This window comes from Lissotriton vulgaris, chromosome 5, assembly GCF_964263255.1.
Source record: "Lissotriton vulgaris chromosome 5, aLisVul1.2, whole genome shotgun sequence".
NCBI lineage: Eukaryota > Metazoa > Chordata > Amphibia > Caudata > Salamandridae > Lissotriton > Lissotriton vulgaris.
Window position 1 is genome coordinate 182,633,767 of NC_141693.1, and position 20,901 is coordinate 182,654,667.

The 20,901-nt window shown below is 44.3% G+C and overlaps 1 protein-coding gene across 1 annotated transcript in view; it reads left to right on the forward strand.

Moving 5' to 3' along the window:
- Positions 1-20,901, forward strand: part of LOC147710431 (ER degradation-enhancing alpha-mannosidase-like protein 3) — a 353,737-nt gene that overhangs the window by 90,415 nt on the left and 242,421 nt on the right. The window contains exons 3-5 of the mRNA XM_086921118.1: positions 17,626-17,726; positions 18,230-18,269; positions 18,906-19,018. Coding sequence (XP_086777244.1) covers positions 17,626-17,726; positions 18,230-18,269; positions 18,906-19,018 — 254 coding nt within the window. The remainder of the gene's footprint in view (positions 1-17,625; positions 17,727-18,229; positions 18,270-18,905; positions 19,019-20,901) is intronic.

The window sequence follows — 20,901 nt, forward strand, 5'->3', positions numbered from 1 at the left end:
TATATTGACTGCAGGTGGAAGAAATCGGTTAATATTTGAACAATGCATATTGCCTAAACGTGTAGGGAAAGCGCAGTTGGTTCGTGCTTCTAAGAAAATTAAAATATTTGCCAGTCTTCGAGTGCAGCTTACACTTCCTGGGGCATCGTGGGAAGGTGTTTGGAACATTATTTATCTATCTATACACACATTCACACACACACACACACACACACACACACACACACACACACACACACACACACACACACACACACACACACACACACACACACACACACACACACACACACACACACACACACACACACACACACACACACACACACACACACACACACACACACACACACACACACACACACACACACACACACACACACACACACACACACACACACACACACACACACACACACACACACACACACACACACACACACACACACACACACACACACACACACACACACACACACACACACACACACACACACACACACACACACACACACACACACACACACACACACACACACACACACACACACACACACACACACACACACACACACACACACACACACACACACACACACACACACACACACACACACACACACACACACACACACACACACACACACACACACACACACACACACACACACACACACACACACACACACACACACACACACACACACACACACACACACACACACACACACACACACACACACACACACACACACACACACACACACACACACACACACACACACACCTTTGTTTTTTGCATAAGCAGACAAGCAACGGGGGAGGTAGGTAGGTTAGTGAGGAATCCACAGGTAGATACTGTATCAACCAGAAAAAGTGTTACCGAAGGTAAGTATCTTGTTCTTCTGATGGATGCATCTACCTGTGAATTCCTCAACCTTTGATTAGAAACCCCTAGCAGTCTGACACTCAGAGGTGGGTGCCTGTCTGCCCATACCAAAAATCCTGCAAAACAGAACGGGCAAAGCGACCATCCCTCCTTACTTCAGAATCTAAGCAGTAATGCTTTCCAAAACTGTGGAGGGAGGCCCAAGTTGCCGCTTTCCAGATGTCAACTACAGGGACACCTCTAGCTAAAGCGGAAGTAGAAGAGTTTGCTCTAGTATAGTGAGCTTGAATACCTTCAGGTGGCTTGTTAGCCATGGCGTCGCAAATCTTGATGCACAGGATGATCCATCTGGACAGTGTCCTCTTATGCACTGCTTTTTCCCTCATCGTGCCTACACAGCCAACAAACAGCTGATCATCCAGCTGGAGCTCACAAGTTCTGTCCACATAAAAGCACACAGATCTTTTAGGGTCCAAAACAATGAAGACTTCCCTCTTCCTTAGATGGATGTGGGGGAGGACATAAAGTGGGATGGGTGATGGACTGGCCCAAGAGGAAGAGAGTAACCACCTTTGGCAGGAAAGTAGCCATGGTTTTCAATACCAACTTGTCTGCATAGAAAGTCGGGAAGGTTTTTTTTCCACACTTAATGCCTGCAATTCACAGACCAGTCTAGCCGATGTTCTAGCGATTAGAAAAATCGTTTTGACATTAAGTATACTTAAAGGACAACTATGTAGGGGCTCAAATAGAGTACACAAAGAAAGGTTACACCAAATTAAGATCCCTATGAGGGAAACTTGTTATTATCCAGTATTTGGGTGTCTTTCATAGATTCACATGCCTGAATCATTCCCCAATACTGGATAACTGCTGTTACAGGTAAGTAACGCATTTCTTAAGTCCCTTAACACTGTAGTGGACTTAAAAAGGGAAAGTTGGTCAGGTAAACAGAGGAATGCTGAAAGGGCAGACAAATATACCTTAGCTTTTGCAACCACACAACCTTGCTGCACTAGGGAAAGCGCAAAGCGCAAAAACGTAAAATGTCAGGTAAATGGGATTTTAAAATGTCAATGACATTTTCTTCACACCACTTTACAAGCTTTGCCCATCTGCCAGCATAAACCGACTTGGTGGAGTGTCTTTTGGCTGATAGTGTAAGATCCACCACCTCAGGAGGAAGAGAAAAAGAATTCCTGTGGCCTTATTCAATCTCCGCACATGTAGGAAAAGGCTATGGGGTGGGGGTGTTGAAACTGCCACTGCGAGAGGATGTCTGCCCTGTGAGGGAGATAGAGTAGAGGGCACATAGAGAGGTTAAAAAGGTCTGTGTACCACATCTGTCGCAGCTAATCATGAGCTGCTCATATGATTTGGGCCCGGTCTTAGTGAATTTTCCTCAGACCGCGAGGAATCAAGAGTTTGGGGGAGGGGGAATGCTGAAAACAGCTAGTCGAAATGCGTCCCCCAGAGCTCCTTGCAACAGATACTGAAGGCTGAAGAACGATAGGCAGTTCACGTTCTCTTAAGTGGCAAATAGACCTATCTGAGGGCCCCCCCCCATAGCCAGAAAATGTGTTTGATCACTTCCGGATGGAAATGCCACTCATGATCGGCTGAAAAATGCAGACTGGGACTGCCCGCACGCATGTTCAGAACTCCAGCCAAGTGATTTGCAATGATGAGAATCTGGTGCTCCCGAGCCCAGGACCAGAGACATAGTGTTCTTACGACCAGTCGAATCCTCAGGGTTGGTTCGATGCTCAAATAGTATCCATCTCTAAACCGCCCCAAATCTGCTATGTATAGAACGCAGACTAAAGGATGGTTAAGCGAGGGAAAGAGTGGATAAAGCCAGGAAGGAAAGGATAGGAACAGGGGGGAGGGAGACCTTTGAAGACACAAGAAGAGAGAAGAACAAACAATTACTAACCACCATAGGCGTGCTTCTTCTCATTAACAACATATAACAATTTGTGCTACCACTAACCTGTAAAGAAAAATACATAGGAATTCACATTGGGAGTTGTGTATAAGAAGTCTTCAAACTTCAGGAGGCTGAAACAACAATGAGGGGTATCAGACAGTTCTCTATGTACTCTACTATTTCCACTCTGAAACATAAATAAAGCACACTACCTGTCTAACATAGACGAATCCCTTCATTCATACACAACTCCTGTAAAGAAAAAAGAAAAGCATGTAGTTCACGAACATTTTGTCTTGGGTAAGGCACTTCCCAGGTTCAACAACATATAACACGATTCCTCCAGGAAATAGCGTTTTGTAAATCCGAGAGTTACGTCACTCTCCAACAAGGAAGGTATGGAATGAATCAATAACACCAAGTTTCCTTAATGCTGCCAAACACCAATGAAGTCATGTACATCTGTACAGCCGGGACAATATGAAACACTCCTTGCCCCCAGCTACTGGCTTGTAAATCCGGCCATAAAGTACCAAAAGAAGGGTTAGCTCCCCCTCAACCAGAGTGTTCAAAACAACCCAAACAGTACACGGGTTTCAAACTCCAGCAAAGCACGATCCCGTGCAATCAAAGGGAAAAGCGCCGTTTGTTTACAGCACAAACGCTCGCAATTGAAGCTCCACAAAAGTACTCCGTAGACGGTGCCAAAGGCACCCTTACCAGCCGACGACAACTCCGGATCCAAAACTCCAGCCTCCAGTGCACACAATAATCGGCAGCGTCCTGCCCGGTCTCCGTGCTGATATGCGCTGTGACCACGTGACCCGGAAGCAAACCGATCACGTCACGCATGGCGCTACAGCTGCTGGGAAATGTAGTTTGTGACTGCTGTGACTGCTGTGCCCTCGTAAGCTCAGTGCCCCCTAACAGGACATCCCCCTCCCGGAGGGCACAGACAGGCACATGGTTTACCAGGATGACGACGGTAGAAGGCAGCCACCAATCTTGGAGCATGCACTCCCGATGCAGGTTCCCATGAGTTCTCCTCAGCACCATAGCCCTTCCATGCAATCAAATACCACAGTTTCGCCCTGCTGACCTTGGAATCCAACACTCTTGCAACCTCGTACTCTTCCCCCTGATCCACCCACACGGCAGGAGGCTGCACGCGAGCATGTCTAGCAGCTGATTTCAACAACGACACATGAAACACAGGGTAAAACTTCATGTGGGAAGGCAAAGCAATTTTTACCGCAACTGGATTCACATGTTTAATCACAGGGAATGGACCGATATAGCGTGGGTTAAAAATGCTATATCGTCTGAATCGAATGTTTCTAGTGGACAACCACACCAAATCACCTTTCTGAAACACAGGTCCCTGTTTACGATGTTTATCTGCCTGCTTTTTATACATCAGCTTAGCATTCACCAAATGTTTCCTAGTAATTACAATAACATTCTGAATTGTAGATATCCTATCTCTGACTTCAGGAACACGATCACCCCTAATAGGAGAACTGAAAGGGATGAACCTGGGATGGAAACCATATGTACTGTAGAATGGTGTGTGTTTCGTAGAGCTGTGAAGTGCATTGTTATAGGCTATTTCCGCCAACCAAAGCCATTCCACCCACATGTCTGTATTGCAATCCACGTAACATCGCAGATACTGTTTCAAAGTTCGGTTCAACCTTTCCGTTTGTCCGTCTGTTTGCGGGTGGAAGCTGGTTGACAAAGCTGAAGAGATATGCAATGATGAACACCACGCCTTCCAGAATTTAGCAGTGAATTGGGAACCCCGGTCCGAGACTATAACCTTTGGTAGACCATGTAATCTCACAATGTTTTCCCTGAGTATCTTTGCCAATTGACCAGCAGTGGGAAGGGATTTGCATGCCACGAAGTGTCCCATTTTGGTGAGGTAATCTATGATTACAAGAATGACTGTATGACCTTTATCAGCAGGTAGTCCCACTATGAAATCCATTGAGATGCTTTCCCAAGGCACTTCTGGTGTGGGTAATGGTTGAAGCAACCCTTGTGGTTTCCCTGTCAAGGGTTTGTTTTGTGCGCATGTTGTGCAGTCTTTGATCCATTCAGGAACATCCTTTCTCACAGATGGCCACCAGAATTGCCTCCATATCTTTTCGCAGGTCTTCTCCCCACCTTGATGGCCAGCACTAGGGTCTTCATGACACCACTGAAACACCATGCGACGTAACTGTAAAGAGGGTAGGAGTAATTGCTTCCCTTTTACATACACCCCTTGTTTCTTGATCCATTCAGGATGATGTTTCAACCAGTCTTTCCACTGAAAAGTATTAAAACCTTTCCGTGTGTCCAGTAAGAATTGATCCGTGTGAATCACTCCTATCACCTTATGTTCCTCAAAGTTAGCTCTTTCTGCGGGCACCGCAGAACTGACGGTAGAATCCTGCCGGGATAGAGCGTCTGCTTTCTTGTTCTGGCTCCCTGGTCGAAAGGTGACAATGAAATGATATTCTTCAAAGAAGGTCATCCACCGTAAAAGACGAGGAGTCAAGAGACGAACAGTTCTCAGATACTGTAAATTGCGATGGTCCGTGTACACAGTTATGGCATGTTTCGCTCCCATCAACCAGTGTCTCCACTCTCCAAAGGCCTCTTTAATGGCAAGAAGTTCCTTTTCCGTGATGGTATAGTTTTGCTCTGCTGCATTGAATTTCTTTGACATGAATGCCACTGGATGTAGTTGCCCTGTTTCTTGGTGTCTTTGTGAAAGGACTGCACCCATGGCCACATCCGAGGCGTCTGCCTCTACAATGAACGGAAGACTTGGATTTGCATGGACTAACACAGGAGCAGAGGAGAATGCAATCTTTAATTCCTCAAATGCATTTTGTGTCTTTGCTGTCCATACGAACGGGATACTTTTCTTTGTCAGGTGAGTGAGTGGAGCAGCTTTTATCTGAAAAGTTAGAGATGAAACGTCTATAGAAGTTAGCGAATCCCATAAACCGTTGGATGTCTTTGACGTTCTTGGGACTGGGCCACTCAGCTATTGCTTTGACTTTTCTTTCTGCCATTTCTTGACCATCGGGTGTGAGTATTACACCCAGGAATTCCACAGTAGTCACATGAAATTCGCATTTGCTAAGTTTGCAAAACAAATGGTGTTTTCTCAAAGCCTGAAGAATGAGACTCACGTGTTGTACATGTTGTTCTTCATGTGTGGAGTAAACCAGAATATCGTCAATGTAGACGATCACGAATTTATCCAAAAACTCTCTCAAAACATCGTTTAAAAAAAACTGGAAAGCGGCTGGCGCATTGCACAGCCCGAAGGGCATTACAAGGTATTCGAATAAGCCATACCTTGTCTTAAAGGCTGTTTTCCATTCGTCGCCGTGACGCATACGCACCAAATGGTATGCTCCCCGCAAATCCAGTTTCGTGTAGATCACTGCTCCTTTGACTTGTTCTAGCAAAACGGGTATCAACGGTAAGGGATATTGATTCCGGATAGTGATAGAGTTCAAAGCTCTAAAGTCTATACACGTTCTTAACTCCCCGTTTGCCTTAGGAATAAAAAACAGGGGCGAGGCCGCTGGGGATGCAGAAGGACGAATGAACCCCAACTCCAGGTACTTATCCAAGTATTCCTTTAAATGGATATTCTCTGGTTCGGTGAGCGCGTATATCCGACGACACGGCACTACTGCTCCAGGTTGAAGATCAATTCTACAATCATAGGGTCTGTGTGGCGGAAGCGTCTCTGCTTTCTGATCACAGAATACATCCTGATATTGGTCATAACATGAAGGCAGTTCGATATCTTTCTCTGCAGCCGTGGCAATGTGTAGCGTCTTTCTGCTGCATGATCCTGATGATGTCCAACAATTGGTAGCACAGTACTCTGAAGACAGAACCAGTGTCTTCTTTTCCCAATTAATGTCTGGGTTGTGTAAAGACAACCAAGGTAAACCCAATATTGCACCATACGAAGGAGCGGAAATGATGTTAAACGATAAATGCTCCTGATGGCCTGGTAAACATTCTACTACACACGATCTTGTGATCTGTCGAATTGGTCCTGCTTCCAGTTGTTTGCCGTCTACCGCGAGTACCGTTTCTGGCTCTTTCTTCTCATCTAATGGAATATTCAAACGCTTGGCCTCCATGATGTCCATGAAACACCCAGTTGCTCCGGAATCCACCATGGCTTGAATGTTACAGGGTTTATTATCCACATAAATGATGAGCTCGATAAAAAAGTGTTCATTGGACCCACTGTTATTCTTCTGTAATGAAGGGATTCCCAACATGCTTGACGACTCCCCTTCCTTACATCGCCAGCTCTTCAGTTTCCTGACTCTGCTTTCGGGTTTTGTACAGAAGCGGCTGTATTACTATACTTAGAACGGCCAGCTTTGGGTTTCACAGGGCATTCACGAAGGTAATGTCCCTTCTTCCCACAATAAAGGCATAATCCATTCCGTCTTCTAAGTTCCCTTTCTTCTCCAGTTAATGCAGCTCTCACTGTTCCGATTTCCATCGGTTCTGAAGATGTTCCTGTTTCTGACGTCTTCGGCTTATCGTAACGTGTGGGGTATCTATCCTTCCTAACATGTTCACCTTTGCGTTCTCTCATTCTATGATCCAATCTCATAGCAAGTTCAATTAACGCTGTACATGTTTGAGGTTGAGGATCCACTTGCGCTATTAAGTCTTTCAAATCCTCTCGGAGTCTTTGATAGAAGACTGCCGATTGTTTATCTTCAGGCCATCGCGTTTCTGTGACCAACCTTCTGAACGTGTTCACATACGTCAATAAATCTTTATTTCCTTGTTTAATGACTATCAGCTCCCTATCTGCTGCATAAGTGTCAGCACGCTGATCAAAAGTCTTTTCAAATTCGTCTTTGAAAGCATTCCAATCATGTAGCAGATTATCATCGTTTCTCACTAAAGGAACGGCCCATTGTGCTGCGTCGCCTGCCAAATACGATATGAGAAAAGACACCCTGGCTTGGTTGGTGGCAAACACCTTTGGTTTACAGTTGAAATGTAATAGCACTTGTGACAAAAACACTTCTACCTTATGTGTGTCGCCCGTAAATTTCTCAGGGGGCGCTAAAGGTATTGGGGTGGGGATTTCTACTACCATGGCATTTGAGGCAGTTTGTGACGAGCTTCCCATATCAAAAGGATTGCGTTGCATCCTATCTACCTTGGCTTGTAGTGCAGCCGTTTCATTGCGAGACGCTGTTAATTCTACCTGAACCAAAGCTAGCGCAGCCAATACATCATCCATAGTGGCCATTGTATTCAAGATCGACCCAACCGGGAGGATAAGGTATTCGTGGGCCGATTATTCTGTTCTACGACCAGTCGAATCCTCAGGGTTGGTTCGATGCTCAAATAGTATCCATCTCTAAACCGCCCCAAATCTGCTATGTATAGTACGCAGACTAAAGGATGGTTAAGCGAGGGAAAGAGTGGATAAAGCCAGGAAGGAAAGGATGGGAACAGCGGGGAGGGAGACCTTTGAAGACACAAGAAGAGAGAAGAACAAACAATTACTAACCACCATAGGCGTGCTTCTTCTCATTAACAATATATAACAATTTGTGCTACCACTAACCTGTAAAGAAAAATACATAGGAATTCACATTGGGAGTTGTGTATAAGAAGTCTTCAAACTTCAGGAGGCTGAAACAACAATGAGGGGTATCAGACAGTTCTCTATGTACTCTACTATTTCCACTCTGAAACATAAATAAAGCACACTACCTGTCTAACATAGACGAATCCCTTCATTCATACACAACTCCTGTAAAGAAAAAAGAAAAGCATGTAGTTCACGAACATTTTGTCTTGGGTAAGGCACTTCCCAGGTTCAACAACATATAACACGATTCCTCCAGGAAATAGCGTTTTGTAAATCCGAGAGTTACGTCACTCTCCAACAAGGAAGGTATGGAATGAATCAATAACACCAAGTTTCCTTAATGCTGCCAAACACCAATGAAGTCATGTACATCTGTACAGCCGGGACAATATGAAACACTCCTTGCCCCCAGCTACTGACTTGTAAATCCGGCCATAAAGTACCAAAAGAAGGGTTAGCTCCCCCTCAACCAGAGTGTTCAAAACAACCCAAACAGTACACGGGTTTCAAACTCCAGCAAAGCACGATCCCGTGCAATCAAAGGGAAAAGCGCCGTTTGTTTACAGCACAAACGCTCGCAATTGAAGCTCCACAAAAGTACTCCGTAGACGGTGCCAAAGGCACCCTTACCAGCCGACGACAACTCCGGATCCAAAACTCCAGCCTCCAGTGCACACAATAATCGGCAGCGTCCTGCCCGGTCTCCGTGCTGATATGCGATGTGACCACGTGACCCGGAAGCAAACCGATCACGTCACGCATGGCGCTACAGCTGCTGGGAAATGTAGTTTGTGACTGCTGTGCCCTCGTAAGCTCAGTGCCCCCTAACACATAGAGCCTCTTTGCAAAGAAGAACAAATCCTACTCCTCCCTGTTTATGTACAGACTTGAACTGACTGACCACGAATGGAAGGGATGAAAGCCAGATACTCCTGCACCTGTCCAGAAGACATAGGCTACGGCAGGCCCAGTGGGAGAACTGGATCCAGGACTGACTCCGGATCAAGGTGTCCAGGTGGAGTCAAGACCCTTGGACTCTAGGGCGACACAAGCACCAGCCTGAGACTGAGATGAAGACCCCTCACCTCTGCTTTCATGAGTCTTCATACTCTAGGACTCCAACCTCGGTGAGTCATCCCTCGAAAAACGATGTTGGTAACCATGACGCTGCTTCTTCTTGTGCTTCCTTTTAGATTACTTTGAAGAGTGGAGAGACTGCTACACCAATCGGGGACTGGACTTCCGATGTCCTCCTTCTTTCTTTCCTTGCCCATAAAAAGCCTCACCTCCTTGGGGTTTACTTTCTGGCAAGAAGAGCAGGCGTTGAATCATGGTCCGAGCTCAAACATCAAAGCCAGCTGTTGTGAGGATCTGTGTTCGACATTTGACCTTCACATTCCCTGCAAGGCATAAATCCAGACTTCCTTGGAGGCGACATTCTCTCCATGCAACAATGATGCAATATCCTGGAAAAGATGTCGGGAGAGTCCTATACTATGGAGAACCTAGGAAAAAATGTTACAACTCGAAGGTGTGGAAAATAGGGAACTGACGTCAGTACGCCAATGAGGGTTTCTAATGGCCCCAATAACGTCCCGCAGAGTCCTGCTCGGAACTGTGGTATTATGATTCCCTCGATGTTTAGAGCTGTAAATACATTTTTCAGTGGAAAGCTGGCACATTGGGATATTCAAAAGGTAAGAAATCCACAGGTAGTTGTATCCATAAGAACCCTTTTTCCATAAACACGAAGATTTTTAAATTTTTTTTAAATTAATTTATAACGTTTTATATAGCGCGATCTTGATCCCAAAGGATATCGGAGCGCTTTACAATTTGAGGCAATTAAATAACTTCCCACCCTATTCCCCTATAAACCCACATCCCACTATGGAACTAAAAATGCAAAATTAGAACAAAAAAAATGTAATAACTACTAAAAAATTTACAAAGATAATAAAAACAACAACAAATCTTATACCAAAAATACATGCATCACACACATACACAATAAATACAAACATAATTACTAGGTTTTGGTGTGCCATCCGCTGCAAAACTGTTTCAAGAAGTCATTCAACATATCATACTGCCTGTCTTGTATGCGTTCAATTACAGCAATGACGTATTGGTTTTTCCTTTATTTTGTTGCTTGCATATTTTTACTAAAGCACAATCTTGACCGATACAGGCTACACAGCTCCTTACCAAAAGGGAGAATCTTGTAAAATAAGTGAAACCTGGAGCTAGGAAGTACAAAGAACTGAATTACGAAGTCTGAATACTATTTGGACATCATACAATTACTAATAGCTATGCCATCAAGAGTAATCTTAGAAAGTAAGGATTTATTAGAAATATACATAATGCATAATTAGACACCTAGTACAGTTCAGAAAGGAGGCACATGAAAACAGTGTACTATTGCATTACCAGTTAGCGTCTGAAAGCTGTATAGTTTAGTAAAAGGCATGCTTGGAACAGCTGCTTCAATTACTGACGCTCTGCACTGCATAGGTATATTTGCGTTTGTGCCCCAGCTGCTTTGCATCATCAACCGCCTCATTCTGTGAACACTGTATGAATTACATTATAGTTCCACTATCGGATCTTTTTCACCATTTTAGAGAGCAGGGCCGGCTCTAGGCTCATGGTGGCCCTGGGCAAGGAGCATAGGTAGGGGGCCCGGAAGAGGGGTCCGGGCAGGGCGGAGCGCGCAGGCCAGTTAAGAGGGGAGGGGGTCAGGGTGTTTAGAAGTGGAACAGAGCCGGAGGCCGCCAAATCCCTGCCAGGGGCCACCACGTAAATATGTATCCATCCTCAGAGGATTAATATATTAAGGATATATATTGGCGTGGTGGCCCCTGGGGTTTGGTGGCCCTGTGCAGGTGCACAGCTTGCACATGCCTAGAGCCGGCCCTGTAGAGAGAAAGGGAAGGCTCAAGGTAGTGCGACAAATGCCTCAATACTAGAGATACCCAAGGAGGGAATGGGATCTTTTCCCCCCAGCAAAGCTACAAACCAATATAGCTTATATATACTGACTACAAGGTGTACTCGAAAATCTTAGCTAATAGACTGAGCTGGTATTGATCTACCCTTTACAGACTTGCTTTTTGAGGAACACATTCTCAAGTGATATTATAATATGTTTGCACATTCTTGAAAAGGCAAACATGGTTTCCCCTGCAGTAGTCGTTGTGGCTTTTAACACTGAAAGGGCCTTAGACAAGGTGTCTTGGACATTCTTGGATGTAGCACAGTGGAAGTTCTAGTTTAGCTATGACTTCTCCAGGCATCTGCATGGCTTATACTATTTACCATCAGCCAGAGACTTAATCAATGGAATTTTATTCAAACATTTCCTTTTGCATTAGAGGAGTAGGCAGAGTTGCTTCTAATCCCTGCTGCTACTTTGGTTGAACCATTGTTAGAATCCATTAGAGAGAATAAAATTATACAAGGGAGGTCTACAGGCCCCAGAGCTTTCAGGCTAGCTCTCAAACAGATGTTTCTCTCATTTTCACATTGATGGCCTTCTGGTTTATTGATGCACGTCTCTGCAGGGCTTTGAATCGCGGCACAACCTCGGACACTGCAGGTGAACCTGGTGGGGATCTGTCACAGACATCTGCTTGCACCAGTCCTTACAGGGCTCATAACCTGTCGTCTTAGGGAGTGACATCCTTTGCACACTGGAAGTTTGAAGACAAATTGAGAAAGGTGGCCTCTGAGAGTTGAGAAAAACTTCTGGTCTGCGACAGGAGGCGCAAAAAGAAAGGAACTGACATCAGACCTCGGGAGTAGCATCTGTATAGGCTCCACGTGTAATTTCCGGAGCTACGTCAGTGCGGAGCCACAAGGCACCACCTTCCTGCATGTAGAAGCCTTTCTGAAAAGTTTCCAGATCCAGTTTGCTACCTGGGGAATATTCAGAAAGTGCAGAATCTGCGGGAGAGGTATCAATCAGAGCTGCATACTTCCACCCATTAATTGTAACGTGATACTCCATGCTGTTCATCTTCATGGTAAGGTACACACTTCTGCAATCAAATTAGACCACTACAAGCAACTGATTCTGCATCTCCACTGTGTAAATTGTATTGTATTTAATTTTGTAAATCAATTAACATTTTTGAAATCCAGGAAGATGTGCTAGCGGGGTTCAAACTGGCCACAGAGCACACATGTCATTTGTTAGTCATTTATTTTGTTCTCATGGGGCCTGCCCCCTGTGTCAGAACTCCCAGATCTGGGCACCTAGCATGTAAGGATTTATGTCACGCCACCTTCGAGAGACAGTTTGTGTAGTGTAACTTTTACTGATGTTGTCATTATATTAATTACAGCTTTTAAACTAGAAAATCCTACCTATTTGTGGTTACAGAATGTTGGTTGGTATGCTGTTCTGGGCCGCGCCACTTAAAGCCAGCTAGACAATGACGCGTGAAGAGAGGCGCACCTTCGGAGGCTCACTCGAATCTCTGGCACGAGGGGAGAGTTCTGTCTATAGGTCCCCCGGCCATACTCTCCCCACGCTGACCTCTGCTGTGGGTTTAGCTCAGACGCTGTTGTTGTCAGCAGCCCTTCCTTGCCGCACGTCACGGGAGGTGATGTAATAGGTGGAAACCATGCAGAAAGGAAAGCTGCCCTGGGGCTCCCTAGGGAGGCCCCATTACCTTGTCCAGGGTGTCTCGGGGGAGCAGCCAGGGCCCTGCACATGGACCCATCGAAGCGCAGCGCCATGGCTCAGCTCCCAGCCAGTGGGAATACATCAGTGGGGCAACAAGGCGTGCCAGACAGGATAGCATGCAACCCTCATGCAATCCCCTTCGATCCCCCCTCACGCAGCTGGGCCCGCTGTGATTGTGCAACACCCCAATCCACTGCTTCTCAGAAGAGCTAATTATGTTTTGGAAAAGATATGGGTTCTTTGTACATCCTTGTATTCAGTCGGTGACATGGTACAGCTGTGGTTAGCGCATCTGCAGGCTGCAGAGATGTGTGTGGGTCCTGCAGGACAAAGGTTCAACCCTATCAGACCCGATTCAGCCTTTCATTTATTCAAGATCATAAATACGTGTCATCACCTGTTAAGTTTATCGTATTGTAGCGGTTATATAGTGCTGCCCACCCCATTGTGGATGTTCTAATCAATAACACACTACACTGATGGGGAGTGCGTGGTTGCCAGAGGGTTGCATATTTTGTGATCCTTCTCTAGGAAGTCCATTGGTGTGGTGCATGTCTGACCAGAAGGGCTCTCATCATAAATTGCCTTGTGGCACAGGGTCATTGATGGAGGAAGAAGGTTGGGGGGGGGAGGGGGGGGGGTGTTTTGTGTCTGTGGATAATAAACAAAGATTGGCAAAGATAATAGGGACGCCTTTGGGACGAATTGGCTTTGCCAATGCTTTGTTTGGAGCAATCCTGTATAGAGTCCCTGGTGCTGAGCAGAATAGCTAAAGAGAAAACAAGCATTTGCAATGCAATAGGTCTCATATTCATGTGAGTTTACGCTATTGGCATTGTAAATGACAATTTCCTTTTTATTTATGTTTTGGTTTTTAAAACATAAATAAAAGCTTAATTTTGCGTAAATGCGAAACTTATTGCATTATAAATAATTGTTTTAAAGCTGAGCCGGAAAGGCGAGCGTTACTTGGCCGGACACGCTCCCTTTCATGAATACTGGAACCCGAGGAAAGCTCGGCCTTCGTCCTGCCGGAGGCTTAGAGTACAGGCAGCAAAAAGATAGTTGTGCAACAACAGGCTTGGCAGGGAGTTGTTCTGTGCCCTCAAGGAAATGCAGCACTCCTTTTGCATAACCTGCCCATAGTTTATTCGGCCAGAGGGGTGAATACCGCTCCGATGACTGGCCCGGACCGGTGCGCTGGCACCTATGTTTGAAAAGAAAAGGAGGTCCCGGTGGCAGTGAAAGCAGAACTGCGTGTGATGGTAGTGTGGACGTCATGGGTAAATAAAGCGCAGAGCCCATGTTGGTAATATGAAAGCGGGTGCCGTGCTGTAAGAGGAGGAATAATATTGGGCAGTCAGCAGGCCACCATTGTTGAAGCTAAAGCACAGCATGCCTGCTGCTTTCAAAACCAGCTGAAGCAACGCATGTCGTTCCTGCAGTAGGAGAAACTCCTTAAAGAAAATAGTGCTTACATACTAAATAACACTTACCATGTAATAACCAAAGTAAAAGGGCCAGTCCTCATGGGAGGTTACAAATGAAGACAAGGCGGTACTAAGGAGGGACTAACGAGCTTATTTACGAATCAGACCCAGCATTTACAAAGGACAATGACTCAAGCCAATGAAAAATATGGGCGGAGAGTGGGCGAGGCTTGAAGTGAATACTCCAATATTACATGCCTCGCAGCAGCACATGCACTGCCCAGACTCGACCTAAAAAGGCGTTATGACGCGACCGCTACAGCTGTGTCATTTTCTTGGTGAGCGCATGCATCACCACATACGCGGTTGCCTACAAAATGATACACGCACCTTTTTTTTTTTATCAACTGATCCAATATGGATCATTAAATAAATTAAAAAGAAAGTGTTTTTTTACTTCAAAAGTAGGTGAGAGAAGGCAACACGGAAAGTGGGGTAGGCAACAGAGGATGGGGAGAGAAGTACACTAGAAAGAGAGCAGCATGGAACTCAGGGGGGCAGAGAAGCATATGGGCAAGGCAGAGCAGAAGTGGAGCTGGAAAATCGGGGAAGCACAGGGGTGAGAGAGAACAACTTGTGGTCCTAAGAAGCACATGGCGAGAGAGAGCAACACGAGCACTGGTCGAGGAAGAGAAGCACGTAAGGGAGACAGCAGGAAAATATGTGCACTCTTGTGAAGTGCTTAAGCAAATGGAACAAACTAGTACCCAAAAAGGGACCAATGGAAAAGCACAAGTAACCGAGCTATGCTAGGGGCAGACACAAGGCAAGCCACGGAATAAGAAGCAAGCAAATGACAATGACAAATAATTCAACCAATGGTAAGCATTGGGTGGGATTTGAGCCACATTTAAGTGTTGGTAAGCTGACAATTGGTAGACTCAGCCTAAAAAGGGTAAGATCCAAAAAGTCCTGTAATTCTTATTGCAACATGTGCAAGGCAGAAATGCTGTAAGACACGAAACATTATGTAAATTGGGCAATAAAGAGAGATGGTGAAATGAGTAGCAGCCCCTTGCCTGGTCAGAGATAGTCTGCTGCTGTACAAATGCATCCTTTGAGCGAGGTAAGAAGTGTAGAAGCAAACAAAGCTGGCAATCTGAGCTGAAGCTACACAATCTTTAAATGGAACAAATTCTACCCACTCTTGCAAGGCCGTAGTAGGCCAAACATTTTGAGGATTCTCTCTCAGTCCCTTCTTGTACTCCGAAGGGCAAACGAGCCCCAGGTTGGGTGAGCCTTAGTTGGGTCATGGCTCCAACCATAGACAGACTTTCACCCTTCACATGGAAGGGTGACAAAGAAGTGCTTGGTAAGTTGCAGTCCTAGCACCACAAGAATGAATCATCTTGCCCCATGTTATGCTTTTATCCTCCTCTTTCTATGCGAGCCCCATAGTATTGGTCTATCAGAGACCCTTGCTCTTTCTAGTTCACACGACAAGGCATTTTCCTGCTTTTCTAGACTTTCCTCTCCGATACCTTCAGCTTTCATTATTGGTAATGACTTTTCAGATTAAAAAAGAGAGACCGTGTGTAGAAAGGAGATGTACCCAGCTTTCATTTGTGTGGCAAGCACAGCACCATGGCAAGGATACGACGATTCTCATATTGTTTAACCTTAGCCGAGCTGTACTTTGACCTGTGAGCGTTTAAAAATCAAACCTTTTATTTTTATTTCCTTTGCCTGGTCCTTTTCCACTCACTCTTCCAGTACCTCTGCTCTCATCTCTAGTCTGAGGCCTGTGATCGAAAGCAACAGTAGACAACAGGTGTCATTACCTGTTCTATGCAAATCTTACCAGGGGAGAGCAGAGCCTTTGCACCACTTTGTTTTTCAAGAACTGTGACCTTGGAGGCCTGTATGAACATTGGAGAAAAATCAACCGCCCCCTCACCCTCTAGTACAGGTTGCCGTGTCTGATGCTCGCCTTCCTGAGTCCTTATCATTTGAATCCCTCCCAACCAACCTTTACCATTGCAGAGATCAACCAGAACTTGCTTTTATTGGCCTTTGAAGTTGAAGTATGTCAAGCTCAGCCATCTTGGAAAAATAACACCAGACCAGAGTTCCTTAAGTTTCTTACTGCTAGGACAGTGCTCTGCACCGCAAATAGCAGAAGGCAAGGTTTTTTTAATCCCTCAAGTGGCTTTGGTGATATTAGTCTGTTTCTTCCTGGTGGACCTATTAAATGAGTTGTTTTTTATTGAGCTCCACAAAATGGGTTTTAAAGATGTGGCACTCTCGTCTGTCCACCTTCTACCAACAACATAGCTGAGCACTGTGACAAAGCAGTGGTACAGATGATGTACTACAGTGTCATAGTACTGATAGTCCCATTCAGGCCTAATGTCGTACTAGCTATGTTTTAACATATATGCAGTAATGTGAACAAACTTTAAATCATAGAACAGTTTCTAGCATTTTGGCTTTTGTCCTGTAAAAGAAAAAAGGCTCAGCGGTCTCCTTTATTTACAGGTAAAATACTCATATTTGAAGAGTGTCTTGGGAAATGTAGCCCTTGTGTCTGATTTAACCCCTTCGCTGCTGATGACGAGCTCAGCTCGTCATCAGCCACGGGTGGCATGTGCTGATGACGAGCTGAGCTCGTCATGTAACGCGGTAAAATGAAAAAAGCCGCACAGCGCAAAAATCGCCGCAGCAGCGATGCGGTTAACATCTCTGAAGAAACTTCATTATCCTGATCGCTTGTTTAAGTACAAAAGTCCATGGGTAGAGAGTGTGAAAGGCAAAAAATTAAGTTTAATTTTTCCCAAATCTAATTTCATTTACTGAAAATGAATAAACTGTAATTTTCTCATTGTAATTTGCCACGGTTGATGATGAGGTTTTGTATCCCTATGATAAATATGTTTATATATGCGGCACAAAACTCTTAACCTTTTTTGATAATGCTACTTTTCCACATCCTAATATTGAAATTGGTTGCTCATTTATATATTTTGGCAGAAATATGCATATCCTGCCGATGAGCTCATGCCTTTGAGCTGCCGAGGACGAGTGCGGGGCCTAGAGCCAAGTCGCGGAGACATCGATGATGTCCTCGGCCAGTAAGTATTTCAGATAGCCATATGAGTACTTTCTGAAAAATTACCTTTCTATACCTCTCCCATTCACAGTACATTACAGCAAATAAGGGGCGTTCTTCCAGCTCTAGGACTGCCGAGTGCTTGAGGTAAAAGTTGAATTTTTTGTTAGTGTTGTACTCTGCTGTATGCCTACGAATAATGGGTACTGGCAGAGTTATGTATACTATTACGTCTAGAATAGAAGAATGTGTCCCAGTTAAGGTTCAAGTACTTTGGCATGGCCATTTGCACTTCCAAATCTGCAAAAGCTAGTTGCTGCCGATGGAATTTGAGGAGCGTTGGTAGAGCTGTACTGGATTCCTCTTCTGAAGAGGTAGAGCTATTAAGGTTTGAAGCGAGGTCTGAAAAAAAAGGCACTTGCTGCGAGTGTGACTCAGTGATGAGGAGCCCCTGGCAATCAGTTCAGCATCATGAACATAGGAAACATCACAGTGAATGGTAATCTTTGTGTTTTTTGTTTTTAGGTTTTCCCTTACCCTCATAGACACCCTGGATACCTTGGTGGTAAGTTGCCAATCATTCTACAACTCTACACTAGTGTTGTCTTTGAACTTCTGTTTTGCTTCTGAATTTGTCTTCTTGAGTAGCATCCCCATTCTCTCCAATATTCCACTCTTGTGCCTCCACCCCACCAACTTATCTGTTCACCCAATCATTATGTTGTTCGAAACATTTATACCCTCAACACCTAGTATCTTGGTGTACAATACACCAGGCTATGCCCTCGCCTGCTCTGAATCACCCTGTATGCTTTTTTGGTCCCTTTCATGGTGGTCCCTTTGCTGGTACCATCCCCTGGCTTTCTTCTGCTCCATTCAGTTCACTGTTGCATCCATGCTTGTCTCGAAACACCTTTAGATGCAGATGCTGTTTACCTTGCAGTTGCTATTCTGATCGCATCAGTCATGTGTCGTGTTTATCCTTGATTCCTTACACCTGTTTTGATTTCCATCAGTGCTCTCTGTTCTGATTGTGTTTGAAGTCTATTCTTGATTCTTTTGCTGCGATCTTGTTAATACCAGGCCCCGTGGCCTGGGTCTAATTTCTACTCCAGCCCACACGTCTGCCTTTGATAATCAGCCTCCTTAGTTTCGTTCCTGATTTATCTTTAACCTCCTTGACTTCTGTCTTGCTTTGTAGGTGCTCAATAAGTTGGATGAGTTTGAAGAAGCCGTACATAAGGTGATGCTAGATGTGCGGCTTGACAATGACATTGTAGTCTCTGTATTTGAGACCAACATCCGTGTTCTAGGGTAAGCAATGAGCTGGGAAAAGCTTCTTTTTTTACTCGAAATACGATACATGTCTCAGTTAATCATAAGCTTGGACTAGCCATATTTTGGGGTATTAATGAACACATTGATTGAATCGAGGAAATTATCCAAGTCTTAAGTTAAAGTATAATGGATCACTGTGCCATGGGTTTAGCAACAATTGTCATAATGAATAATTAAAACTAAGCACACCATTAACTATTTTAATTGTGTGTGTTTTATTATGACTGCCATGCGTAATCTCTTTTTTTTTCTTCAAATCACAAGGCTTTTATTTTTGGTCGTTCACCAAATTTAAAGTTGTCTAAGTCTTCTTTAGGCATTTTTCCACCGAGGCCTCTCCCACCTCCCTGCCAGGAATCTTTTTGTGAGAATAAAATGTTGACAGCAGGTCCATCAAGCCACAGATGCATTGGTACTTACTTCATTTGGGGTGAGGGAGAGAAAGCAGAACATGCTTTTGTAAAATGACACAACACATGATCTCACATGTATTTATCACTGATTGGCCAAAAGTTTCTCCAATCTTTGGTTATTGATAATTTCTCTTTGCTCCCAAAAACACATTTTACTCCCATCTTTTTAAAATTTCAATATTGGATTAATGTTCTGTCATCCATTATAGAATGTCTATTTTGACTGGTTTATTAAAGACTTTTCAGGTAAAGACTTATGTCACTATGAACCTGTCACATGTAATTTGATGCTAAGAATAGAATTTACGAAAGAAAGATGGTATTTATCAAAGTTAAACCACCTACACCCGCCCCCCGTCATCCCCCCCCCCCCCCCCCCCCACGCACAATACTGCTTTTGAAGAGAAGAATGGATTTCATTTAGAAAATGTACCCTGGTCCATAGTGAATTTGTGGTTGTTTCTTTTTTAAAGCACCTCTATTTATAAAGTAACTCCTGCCTTAGTTTTAAAAATTGATAGTGTTTCTTGTGGAGATGTTACCAGTGTCCCTATCTAATCCACAAAGCTCTTTCATGGAGCATTCAACTGTAAGGTTTACTGATATACATGAAAAAATCTGACTTTGTTTTAAATGGTATCAATAGGACACTGACATTACCAAGCAAGACATTCCACTTGAATTACTTATAGTTGCATTGTTGGTTACAGCAATGCAATCTGAATTGTTATCTGTGCTGATGAACTGAAAGCCTTCTTGCGCAGAACAGAAAAGCTAGGATTTTTCATGGTTAAAATAGAGTCCTAGAAATGTCAGGGGCTTGGGCTTGAAGTGTTCATGCTGAAGGTGGAGAAAAGAGAATACATTATGGATAGGATGGAGGAACTGGAAGTGTTGACCATTAAGATGGGTGGATTAGAATTTTTTATGAGTAAGGTGAATGAATTTGAATTCAGAGTTAAGGAGTAGGGGCATTCAAATTGGGGAGAAGTTGAGAAGTGGTTGTGTCTTTAATGGGAGAGGAGGGAATTTGGTGTCAAAGGAGTGTAGACTTCATGATCTGCTTTTCAACAGAGCCTTCTTTAAAAGATGCAGCAGCATCTAAAATCTTGCTTATTAGGGTGGAAGATAGGGGCTGCGACCCACTCATAAAATAAGTTTCATTTATCAAGATGAAATTGCGCATTGTTAACCCTGCATTCTGATAGAATTCCATCTCCTCAGCAGCATGGGTGTCAGAAATGTTAAATATCTCAGGCGCCACTGAAAGGCCATTAGGGACGTTACTAACTGAAATTTCAACGTTTGATTGTATTGCTAGTAAAGATGTGAAGTGGTTTGCCGGATGTTTCTGTCTGCTGTTCACTTAGGCATGTAGGATATTGCAGCTGGAATATAAAGAGAAACTGAGAATGACTAAACACGATGATCCAGTGGCCTCTGTGG